The sequence below is a fragment of the Gekko japonicus genome, unplaced genomic scaffold, assembly GCF_001447785.1.
Source record: "Gekko japonicus isolate JY-2015 unplaced genomic scaffold, Gekko_japonicus_V1.1 scaffold467, whole genome shotgun sequence".
Classification (NCBI taxonomy): domain Eukaryota; kingdom Metazoa; phylum Chordata; class Lepidosauria; order Squamata; family Gekkonidae; genus Gekko; species Gekko japonicus.
This window is the reverse complement of record NW_015169787.1, coordinates 617,370-629,890: the sequence shown is the minus strand read 5'-3', so window position 1 is coordinate 629,890 and position 12,521 is coordinate 617,370. Positions and strand designations below refer to the sequence as shown.

At 43.5% G+C, this 12,521-nt stretch overlaps 1 protein-coding gene across 1 annotated transcript in view; it reads left to right on the top strand.

Moving 5' to 3' along the window:
* The window catches only part of ATP6V1G3 (ATPase, H+ transporting, lysosomal 13kDa, V1 subunit G3), a 36,757-nt gene extending 25,282 nt beyond the window's left edge, over positions 1-11,475 (top strand). Inside the window, exons 4-5 of the mRNA XM_015416950.1 lie at positions 6,912-7,012; positions 10,881-11,475. Of these exons, the coding sequence (XP_015272436.1) occupies positions 6,912-7,012; positions 10,881-11,054 (275 nt within the window). The 3' untranslated portion in view covers positions 11,055-11,475. The remainder of the gene's footprint in view (positions 1-6,911; positions 7,013-10,880) is intronic.
* The last annotated feature ends 1,046 nt before the right edge of the window (positions 11,476-12,521 follow it).

Below are 12,521 nucleotides of genomic sequence, written 5' to 3'. Positions count from 1 at the left end.
AGGAGGAGGAAGGGGGAAAGTCCCACTCAGTGAATTCTGCAGATGGTTGCACGATTGCCAGTGTTCCGTTCTCTGTGCACATTCTTACCAACCCCATAAAACTGAAAAGATTTGCATGTGCAGGGTTGGGGAAATTCCTGCTTATGTGGCAGTCATCCAGCTTCACCCTCATGTTGCTTCAAGGGTTCCCGCATCACCCAGGAGCAACATTTCAGGGAGCATTTTGGGCTCCTTGTGAAGGGTTGAGTGGGGAACATACATATATGCAATTTCGAAAGGACCCATTGTTAGGGCTTCAGTGATAGCTTATGGTTTTTTCTATGGGTAATCACTGAAGTTCATATTTTGTGTATAACAGGTAAGGAGGAGAACATGGTTGTTCCTGCTGTTACATTTACAGTGATTTCCAGTATTATAGACTGTACACATAACACAGTTAGTAAATTTTAAGAACTGAGGAAAAGAATGTTTGAAGGATATTGCTAACTTTTTAAAACATTTCAACCAATAATTCTGTATTTAATCCCTTCCAGAAACTTTCTAATTTGGTATGTCTTTGATCATACACTGACTTTTTCTTTTCCAGTTCCTATATCATTGGTAATATCACATGTAGTAGGTATTGTAGGGACCCATGTAGCCATTTCATTATGAGTCACAATCTGGACTAGATCATTATCCAGTAGGTTTCAATTTCAAGTTTTTGTCTTGGCAGCTTCTGCAATGGCATTTGTTGCCTCTTTCTCCAGATCACTGTAGCACTGCCTTCTAAGAGTCAGTGCTCTTAAGTGATTTTAGACTCTGGATTTAACAATCTTATGGAGACTCCCTTTAGATGGTATGGTATACTTCAAATGCAAAACTACAGCCTGCTTTGGGAGTCCCTTTGCTGTGATCAATGTACACAACACTGATATATAAAACACACAAAGACCTAACAGTCTAACTTCTTACACAGAGTCGGGGAAGGCATGGATGACAAAAGGGGTAAATATGAGCAAGCGCAGGTACCTGTATGTAAGCATCATTTTAGCTACACATACTAGGTACGCATCAAGTTTTCAAAATGTTTCACAAACACTAACTAAGCAGGCCTTCACTGTCCTAGTGAGACAGGAGGCCAAGGCTGAGAGAACATGGCTTTTCAAGGCTCTCTAGTGAGTGTACAGGTAGGGAAATTTGAACTGGGAACTTCCCAGCTCACATGCTTTCTATAATCTGCTTCTATATGTGCCTGCTGCAATACAAGCATACATCTACCAGAACAACCTGTGAGAAGGAAGTGGAACAGAACAGGTCAGTCCTTAGGGTTGCCAGGTCCGATTTTGTCCCCAGCGGCGGACTTTGGGAGACGCTCCTGGATGATACCTTGGGGATGTCCCGCTCCAAGCCCCACCCCCAAGAAAAATCACCGGCAGCCACCCCTCTCCCAAACCTCCCGCTGACCATGTGGAGGCCCCTTTAAATCTTGCAAGAGGGAGGGCAAGCGGGTAAAGAAAGGGAATAAGATAACGAGGATAGAGAGTACTTTTATGCTTTCAATGTTTAATTTGATTCTTAAAAAGGAGAATATGAAAAATGAAGTGTTAAGATATGCATAAAATATCTGGAGATATATATATATAAAAATAAAATATCAATTAAAAAAAATCTTGCAAGAGGGAAAGGAGAGGGGCGGCAGCCGCCAGTGATCCTTTAAGCACTTCCAGTCAGTGGGGCCCCACATGCCCGCAGCTGCCCCTCTGCAAAATCCCGCAAGAGAGAAGGGAGGGGTGGCTGCAGGTGTTCAGGCTTAGGGGCAGGGCTTCCTCTGTTGGCCAGCTAGCCAGCAGTGGGTTGAAGCCCCAAAAAGCAGGTAAACCCAACCCAACTGGCAGCCCTATCAGGCCTCCCTGAGAACCAGTACGGTGTAGTGGTTAAGAGTGGTGGATTCTAATCTGGAGAACGGGGTTTGCTTACTTCCCCAGTCCTCTGCATGAAACCTGCTGGGTGACCTTGGGCCAGTCACAGTTCTCTCAGAACTCTCTCAGCCCCGTCTACCTCACAAGAGGACTGTTGTGGGGAGAGGAAGCGAATGTGATTGTAAGCTGCTCTGAGACACCTTAAGGTAGAGAAAAGCAGGGTATAAAAACCAACTCTTCTTCTTCTTCTCCTCTGCTTGCCCCTAAAAGCAGTCTTACTACAGTTCCCCAGTTGCACTGATCATGAACTGTGGTTTCATGTTCTTCTTAATGTTGAGCAGCATGCATGAACTATCAATTTCTTCCAGCCTGCAATATGTGACTCTATATTATACTACGTTTCAGTTTTTTTTCTCCAGGTTGCTCTCTGCTGTTCTGGCCACGTATCTTGCTTTGTAGCTGTTTTGTTCCCCCAGCATATATTTCTTAAAGGGGTCTTATCCATACAGGGCTGTCATACAAGGAATGGGGCTGTTTATTAGCTCCTCCAAGCCCCAACATACCACTGCAAAGTGCACATGCTTTAGAATTACTTCCCCTTCCCACACTGAAGCGGATATGCTCAGTACTTGGACAGAGAGCTCACTGCACCACTCTGAGAGCCCCACAGCCTGTAAGCATACATTCTAAAATTCCCATAATTTATTTAAAGATTTCAGGCTCAGATAGGATTACAATCCAGAAGTCTGATTTTGGCACTCCAACCACATGTAATGGGAGCATGTGCCACGCACAATCCTTTCGATACATGTGGTTGTCATTTTGTAAGAATGGGACAATGTGCATATTTTCAAAGCCCACACACTCCCCCTAAAATTTGGGGTTCATTTCACACATACAAAAGCTTTCTGCATGTTGCCCCTTTTCATTCAAAATGGTGGTTGTGTATATTGGGAGGATCACATAGGAGTGTCAAAACCGAACAACTGAAAAGGGCTACAAAATTTCATCCTGGAATGCTGGCACATACCAGGGTTTTTGCAGGATTTAGGGTGAGGGCTTCTTGTTTATTGCTCCCTAAAGGGCCACCGAACACAGTCATTTTCCTGTTGTTTGTTGTTATTTTTTAAAGTCTTGACTTTACCTTCACTTTCATGTCTACAACATATTAATGCTGGAAATCTGCTTTGATGTTCTTACCCACCTTTGCATTTAGGAAATGTTAGGAAAAGGAGGGGGGGGAGGTCCAATAAAAAGTAAACATTGCAACTCAGTCAGAGGCTGAGCTATATCTTTGTAGTGCCTTGGAAATCTGCCAGCATTAAATAGAATCCAGTTGGTGGGGACTGAAGGGTTCCTGGCAGTAAATCAATACATCAAATCTTGCAGAATAATGTCTTTTCTCATCGGCGACAACTAAAATCTGTTCTCTGGTTGTTGCCATTGCAAATGGGGGGAAATTAAGTATTTGATTATTTAAAACCAAAAGCATGATAGGGAGTCATCAGTGGTTGCACCAAAGGAGATGCTTAGACAATGCCTGGTTCTGTTTGGTTAGAGAGCCTGCAAATCTTTGCTTGTTGATGAGAGCTAGTAAATATGATGGGCCTGATCATGGAGTCAGCACATAATCAAAACACCCAGTAAAATCAATAGGAGTTTCCTCCCTGTAGCCAGCACTTGAGGGACAGAGGAAGAGAACAGACTGTGTGACAAAGGGGGCAACTGTGCTTGTGTTCAGAAGTGTATGTGCTCTGGGGAAAATGCAGATACCTTACAAAAAGAAGTATCTTTAAAAAACCTTTCATTTTGTGTGTGTGTGGGGGGGTGTTGTATTTTTGTTTTAAATAAGAAATAAGATGTTCAAGTGTTGGCTTAATATACCAAATGTTTAATTGTTCTGAAAATAGGATTCACAAATGTGATCTAATTTAAAGGCTCAGGCACGCAGCATATACACATGATGTGGGTAAAAGAGCAAAGGCTAGCATGCAGCATTGTCATATATAGATCACAGTGCATGTGTGGCTCATATGCATATACCCTGTTGTGCAATCCATCTACCCCATTTGCATCTGAGAAATCAAGAAGATCACCTGTGTACTGTACAGCTGCATGGGCATTGGGTTGTATTTCCACCCTATTCAATAGAAACTATGCAAAACAGGGTCTGGGAGTTCAAGATTCCCTCCTATATCTCTCCATGTAGAATAGAATCTAGCTACTGGGGAACTGTGCAAAATGGGCCTAATAAATCAAGGAGAAGATTCTGAATGTATCTTACTTATTCCATCTACAGATAATACTCTCACTGGCACTGTCAGGGTCAGACTTTCAGGCAAAAGTGCAGAGGACCATCTCATACATTTTTAATATACACACTATTACCATCTAAAGAGGGTCCCAAAAGACAATTAAGTCTAGAGTCCAAAATTACATAACTGCATCACTGTATGTTTTCCATAACCAACAGACTTGGGAACTCTAAACATGAAATGAATACTATGTATAGAATTAGACAATACGCATGGGAAACTGCAAGGACTTTCCCCCTCTCCCACTATTTCCTCTTTCTCTTTCCTGAAAGCCCCATAGCCTCTCCCCTTTTCCTGCTTCCTTCTCCCCTTCCCACCCAATAGCCAACCTACATTTATCTGCCCCTTTGTCTTCAGGCTTCCCTCTCCACCACCATTAGCCTCTACCTAGGAAAACTATCACCCAGATGTGTGGTGCTGGCCACCCCCCCCCTTCCCTTGTACTCCTCATAACAGGGAACCCACATTTTCCCCTGTATTCCCCTTCCTACACCATTTCCTCTTTCCCTTTTTTTTTCTCCGCCTGTCACCCCCCATATCCTTTCCCCTTTCCCTCCCTCATTCTCGCCTTCTCCAGCCTACCTTTTACTGCCTCCCATCTTCAGCTACATCTGTTATTTATTTACTTCATTTATATGCCACCTTTCTTCACAGTGAGGACCAAAGCAACTTATTCTTCTCTCCTTTTTTCTCCTCATAACCCTGTGAGGTAAATTAGGCTGAAAGTATGTGACTGGCCCAAAATTGCCCAATGAGTTTCAACAGCAAGGTGGGGATTTGAACCTGGGTCTCCCAGACCCTACTCCAAAGCTCTAACTGCTACACCACTCTGGCTTTCACAGGGTGGCTGCTATGGCCTAGGTGAATCACACAAGTCAGGTGGTATCATATCACCCTGTGATTGCTATCAGGCATGGTCCCAATGAATCTTCTCTCAAAGCCCAAAACTGCCCTGGAAAGGACCCTGCCTCATCCCCCTGCCTTTTACTCATAGAAATCAAGCCTTGGAATGCTGTGGTTGCCTACCAACAGCCACTGAGAGATCCCTTTGTTAAAACTCCTATCATCTTAGAATTTTTTTTAAAAAAAGGTTTTTTTCCTGATTTCAGATTTTTTTCCTGCAAACCTGGAGCATTGTTCAAGTTCGTAGTAAAAACCATCTTGCCTGTTCACAGCTCCAGTCATTGAATTCAAGTATCCTCAGAGCTGACTGACTTCACCATTCGGAAATACAAGTGGGGGCCTGCAAGAAACTTGCGGGAGCGGCTATCCCATTCCCCCCCACCTCTGCTTTTTCCCCTCTTCCCCTACTTCTCTCACACTCTTTCTCCTTCCTGCCACCCCTTTTCTTACTCTGTCTCTCTCCTCTCCATGCCTGTCACTTCCTTTCTGCCCCCACCCCATCACTCTTTCTGCCCCTGTCACTCTCCCGGCCTCCCACCTATCCCCCACACACAGCAGCAGTGGCGGCAGCCACTCTCCAGGAATCACAATGGATTGTCCAAATACACAGATCAGTTCCTCTTAGGGTTGCCTGTTCCATGTTGGGGAATTCCTTGAGATTTGGGGGTGGAGCCTTGGGAGGATGAGGTTTGAGTTTGGATGTGACCTCAGCCTTAGTCCCCACCATCCCCAGGCTCCACCTCTCAAATATCTAGGAATTTCCCAACCTTGAGTTGACATCCCTGTCTCCTTCCCACCCAACAACCAACCTACCTTTATCTACCCCTCTGTCTTTAGCTTTCCATATCCTTTCCCCCTGCAGCTTCTACTGAGGAAAATGATGGTCTTTCTCCACAGTGGGGACTAAAGCAGTTGACATTAGTCTCTCCTCCTTTTTATCCATACAACAACCCTACGAGGTAGGTTAGGCTGAAAGTATGTGACTGGTCCAAAATCACCCAGTGAGCTTCCACAGCAAATGGGGATCTAAACCTGGGTCTTGCAAACCCTACTCTGAAGCTCTGACCATTATACTACACTGACTTTCATAGGGTGGCTGCTGTTGAACAGTAGCAAGCAGCCAGGCCTAGTTGAATCATGCAAGTCAGGTGGTATCATGTCAACCAGAGAGTGCTGCTAGGCCTAGGGTTGCCAACCTCCAGGTGGGACCTGGAGACACCCCCCCCCCCCGAATTATAACTGAACTCCAGACAACGGTGTTCTCTCCTCCTAGAGAAAATGGGCGGACTCTGTGGCATTATAACCAGCTGAGGCTTTTCTCCTCCCAAAAACTCTGTACTTCTCAGTCTTCGCCACAGAATCTCCAGGAATTTCCCAACTTGGAGCAGGCAATCCTAGTCCCAGGCCTGGCTCCAAACCTCCTGCTATTTAGCCATTCATACTGCAGAAGGAATCCTTCTCAGTCTGAGATCCAGTTCTGCTTTTGCTTCCTCCCCCACCCTGGCTATCAGCCAGTCTCTCACTGTTGATGCAGTGGGGCCTGGAGTAGATCCCTGTGGCAGACATTTCAAAAGGTATTGGGAGGAATTCAACCCTCCCCGAGTTCTTTTTTAAACTTTTTGGATTTTTCTTTAGACCCATGGAGTCCCCTGAGTCTGTAGAAAAACCTGTTGGGGAAGACTATGCCCCCTATCTGTGGAAATAAGTATCCACATGCACAGAGGACTGTTGATGATTCACCTGTGTTATAATGCCCATGTCACTAAATCTGGATTTTCTCATTATTTTTCAGGAAAGGAAAAGAGGCTGAAGCAAGCCAAAGAAGAAGCCATAGCTGAGATAGACCATTACAGATTACAGAGAGAGAAGAATTTCAGACAAAAGCAAACCAATGTAAGGAAGACTTATCTCAGCCTGGTTCAGAAATGAGCATGTACACCATATATATGTGGTGCAGTTGCTCATTGCATACATCGTATGTCCACCAGTGTTCCCTCTAAGCTGAGTTAGTGTGAGCTAGCTCATGGTTTTTTAATCCCCAGCTCACAGATTTTCTTCTGAGCTCAGGAAGGGAGGGCTCCAGAGCAAGCTAATTGATGCAGCAGCCAAATCGCTCACTCACAGCTTTAATGCCAGTCGCTCACAAAGCACAATTTTTGCTCACAAGACTCCACAGCTTAGAGGGAACATTGATGTCCACATGCCCATTTCTCATAACCCTTCAATTGCCAAGGACTGAATCACATAGCCAAGGGCTTTCTGCATGGGTGAGGTGTGAACACATCTCCTCACTCTGATCCATCTAATAATGTTACCTGGAAATTCTATTTGTGGGCTCGTACACTCAAGTGGTTAAGACGCTGAACTGCAGGCTGTGGAAGGTCAGTAGTTCAGCGGTTCAAGACCCGGGTGCCGCAAGACAGGGTGAGCTCCTGTCTCTAGTTCCAGCTCCTGCCAACCTAGCAGTTCGAAAGCAAGAAATTGCAAGTAGATAAATAGGTACCACTTCGGTGGGAAGGTAACAGCGTTCCGTGCGCCTTAGTGTTTAGTCATGCCGGCCACATGACCACGGAAACGTCTTTGGACAGCGCTGGCTCTTCGGCTTTGAAACGGAGATGAGCACCGCAACCCTAGAGTCGGATTCGCCTGGCTTTCGAGCAAGGGAACCTTTACCTTTACCTTTACACAAATAGTCCTTTAATTTGCTTTATTAAAGTATGCTTTAATTTGTTTGATCTTTTGTTCCCTTAGTGAAGGGTCCAACACACTGTTGCTATAAACAATTAAATGGGGTTATAATGACTTAAAATTAATAGTCTGCCTCTTCTGCAAACTGGTTTACAACATTAAATAAAATAAAACAATTGAAATTAAAACAACGAAATTAGTTAAAACTAAGCTGAAAAGCAAAACACATCTGGTGACCTACAAAACCAATAGTATAGTTGCAGGAACAAGATAAAATACAGGCTAGAATAAACATAAAACAAGGAAGAATTTAAGTAATAAAAGCACATTAAGCTATCCAACTAAAAGATAGACCTAAAGCTCAAGGGAAAAGCCTGGGAAAATAGGAATATTTTGACCTGGCACCTAATGTCAACAGATTAGGCATCTGGGGAACCTTTAGTGGGATGGCTTTCCAGGGGCTGAGGCACAGAGGTCAGGACTCGAGATAAATATCTTAACTAGAAATTCATGCCCAAAGTACAAATTCCTTTATTTGCAAAAGATCAGGGATACCAGTGCTAGGGTTGCCAATTTCAGGTTGGAAATCGCCTGGAGATTTGGGGGTGGAGCCTGTGGACAGCCGGGTATGGGGGGAGGGAACTCAGCAGGGTATAATGCCATAGAGTCCACCCACCAAACTAGCCATTTTCTCCAGGGGAACTGACCACTGTAGTGTTGAGATCTGTTGTAACTGGCAACCCTAGATGCCACATACATCTTAGTGAATCCATCTGGCAGAAGAAAATGTCTATTTACTCTCACGATCAGACTGTAAGCCAATTAATTATATGTACAGATTGTATTGGGGAACTTGGCCACTGGACTCTAAATTTGTTCTCCTGCTTCAGACGAACACAGCTGACCACCTGGAGCTCTCAAACAAATGTGCAGCTGCCTGTTGGTCAGAAGGTGACACACAGCTGATTGTAGGAGTCATTGAAAGTTTGGTACTAATTTACTACCCCACCCCCTTCAGAAATACAGGGACCCAGTGAAATTGGAGAAGGGAGAGGAAAAAGAGAACACTTCTCTCCTCTCTAGGCTAGAAGCTGACAGAAGCAATGCTTCTGATCTCCCCATTGCAAAAGGGAGAGACTGTTTCTCTTTCCCCACCTCCAGGCTGGGTCGGGGGAAAGAAGCAACACTTTGATCTCCCAATTGTAGAAAGGGGAAACAGAAAGAGATCACTTATCTTCTATTCTCTGCAACCCAAGCTTGGGATGGGGAGCAGAGAAGGGAAATCAGCTGGGCTTCCAGTCCCTCCTCCCACCACCCTCATTCTCTGGAAGGCAGCAAAGTTTCTAGGATAAAAAAATAAGAAGAACCCGACTTCCAGCTGACCTGGGAGTCAGCATCTGTTCCCTTCACCCCCAAAAAGTTGCATGGTACAGAACAAAATTTCCTCAGCAGGAGATCAGGTCAGCTTCTGATAACTGCAAGTACCATGTTCCTTTAAACAGATATGAACAGGCTGCGAACAGTGGAACGGCCCATCAATTCATTGGCTGCCTGATTGCCACTGACAAAACAGGTAGTAAGCCCAAATGGCAGGTGTTCAAGCATCCCTGCGGACGGTCCATGAGGGTAACTGCGTTGATAACATTTTTATGATTCATATGAAATATTTAAAAAGAATATAACCACAAGTGGCCCTGCTCTAGTCCTAGTTGCAGACACTCAGTATATTGCAACAAATGTTCCCACTAGGTGGGGCTGAACATTTGTATGATCTATTCCACTAGTTTGATGGAGCCTGGGGTGAGATTTGTGATGTGGATTTCCCTTACTGAGTCAGGGCAGTTTGTGCTGTTGAATTGATTGATTGTTTGTGATAAGGTAGAGAGGCAAAATACACAGTTCTTCAATTTAGTACATTTTAGAAAATTGTGAACACTTTGAGAACAGTGGTTTTTGGAAACCTTTTGTGAAAAGTGAACATAAATAATGGATACTTCACGGAGCCACAAATTTCGACAAGGCTTATTTGCCACCTACTTTTGGTCACCATCAGCTCCCCTACTCTGCAAGTCCTCTGACATGAATGCAGACCTTGGAAGGGGAGGGTCAGCCCTTCACTTCATGCTGAGCTTCAGAGAAAGAAAGAGACGCATCTCTTCACACCAGGCACTGGGGAAGGAAAAGCTGTTGGAGTGGTTTATGCTGCTTCTTTCCTTCTCTAAAACCTCGTGCAAAATGAGAAAAATTACTCTTCCCTCCCCTGAGAACTCTCTGTATGCAGAGATCTCTGGGGAGAGGTTTGTTTCATTTTGTGCCAGGCTTAAGAGAAGGCAGAAGCCGCACAAGTTCCTCTTGCAGTTTTTGCTTCTCCAAAGCCGCCTTCCCTTCCTCAATTCCAGTTCATGCAAGAGGACTCAGGGGAAGACATTGGACATGTCTACCAACAAAATCCCTTCCGCATCTCCAAGTTATCTGCAATTTATGGACAATTCAGAGGAAGGGAGGGGATGTTAGTGCTTGGGTGCCCATAGCAGGGTCAAGCGTGGCATGGGTGCCACTGGCAACATGTGACCAGATTCCTGTGAAGCTCTCACAGAGATGCTCTAACAGAACAAGGGGGAGAAGTGTCACACTGACACATACCCTGTTTTTTCCAGGTCACACAAATTTCTACTCCAGACACACCTTTATATTTCCAATCCTACACAATGAGTATTATTGTTGTAAATGATTAAATGGGCTCATGTACTAGGCATGCATCCATTTGTTTACAAAAATTAAGGTGACTGATATCCATGCAAAACATTGTTCTGGTGTATTACGAAACATTAAGGTTTTTTTATCATTATATTGTTTTCCATAACACTGATTTTTTTTTTTTTGGTTTGCAATTTAATCTTTAATATATTGAAGAACAGGCTGTTAAAACTTCCTGACAATCTGACACTCACACACACTGCACTCTGAAATGGCATCTTTGTGCAACAACCATTAGAGTAAAGGGCATCTGAGCTAGCATAAATAAGATTTCAAGTTTCTGTTTCACTCACAGGATGTTTTGTTTGACTTGTAGATAATGGGCTCTCAGGGTAACCTATCAACGAAAATAGATGAAGAAACTACAACAAAGATCCGGGATCTCGCTAGTAACTACCGTAAGAACATGGAAAGCATGATAGGACATCTTTTGGACAAGGTGTATGACATCAATCCAGAAATCCACCCAAATTACGCATATACTATTTAAACCATTCTGTGGAAATGTTTTACGAAGTGCACTGATGCCTTTGCCATTAGACAGGGTGATGTGGTTTACCTCAACTGGCAGATTATAAAGTACCATTAAAGGGCAAAATAAAGTCAGTTGTTATATTTTTACCACCAGTAAGACTTGGGTAGCCATTTGGATATTCCGAATCTAGGGTCAAAATTTGTCTTGTGCTCTCCTCGGGCAGAAGGTATCGTTTTCCTGATATTTGTCATTTTCTACATTTCTACTGTGTATGTTAGAAACTGCAAGTCAAAAAAGCACGTAGATGTTTATAAGATTTGTGATGCGACTAGTTCTTCCAAGGTTTCACGCAAGCATTTGGTGGAATGGATTTCCTCCTCTTCCCCACCCGCACCCCTTTTTTTCTGATAGCAAGGATTTGCAGTGCCATCCTAAGCAGAGTTACACCTTTCCAGGGCCACTGAAGTTAATGAGTTTAGAATGGTGTAAGTCTGTTTAGGACTGCATTGTTTGTCACTTAAATATGGGCAATGGCAGAATAAGGATTTGTTTGACACCAGCAGCTTTTCAGTGGGTGTCTTTTTCTTCTTTACTTATGTTCTCTACTACTTTTAAAAAAGTGTTCTGTATGACTTAGCCTGTCGCAGGAAATCTGTTTGTTGCAATATGTGGAGCATTTAAAATAACGAAGTATTTTTTAATACATGTAAAAACAGAGAGTTAAAATTATAGCACTTGTCTAATATCTAGAGACACAGCTATCATACATATTGTGTAGCTTTACAGATTAGGAATAGTTTATGGAGAAGGGATTCCTGTTTGGGGCCCTAATCACTGATGAACTCAATAATTGAAATCTACATCAATCTGCATGTGAAAATAAAAACATTTATTCTCATGGTGGGGGAAACCCTTCCTTTGGTTTTAGATTGTGTCTCAGCAGACATCATCATCTCAGAAGAGGTGTTCCCCCCTTCTTTCTTGCCTAGGAGGGAATGCCTCTTTGGAGATGGCACTTGCCACCTGCAGATTCTAAAGATTTGTTTTTAAAATAATTTTAGACATGTGACAAACTAGGTCAAGTTAACTGGGGCACCTGATTATGTTGAAAGCAAATGTGTGAGACTGAATGAAATTGCAATCCATTCCCCACCCACCCACCACCCCGAGACAATTATTCACTTGTTGACTAGCAGTACCTTATTGAAGTTGCATGCCCTATGTTTCTCAGTGTAACCATCAGTATTCATAACGTATGATAGTAAATGAGTAGCGGTGTTGCATGAATAGACCAGGTTAAATTGTTTTGCAATACATCAAGATATGAAATCATACTGGGTTTGCCACTTTTCCAAAGAGGGGGTTTCTGACCCGTCAGGAGCTTTGGGTGACAATTTGACTGGTGTGGTATACATCAGTTCTTTGAAAGTAAACATCTACACGTAACTGACAATGCCCAAAATTTAAAATTCTATTTATTTT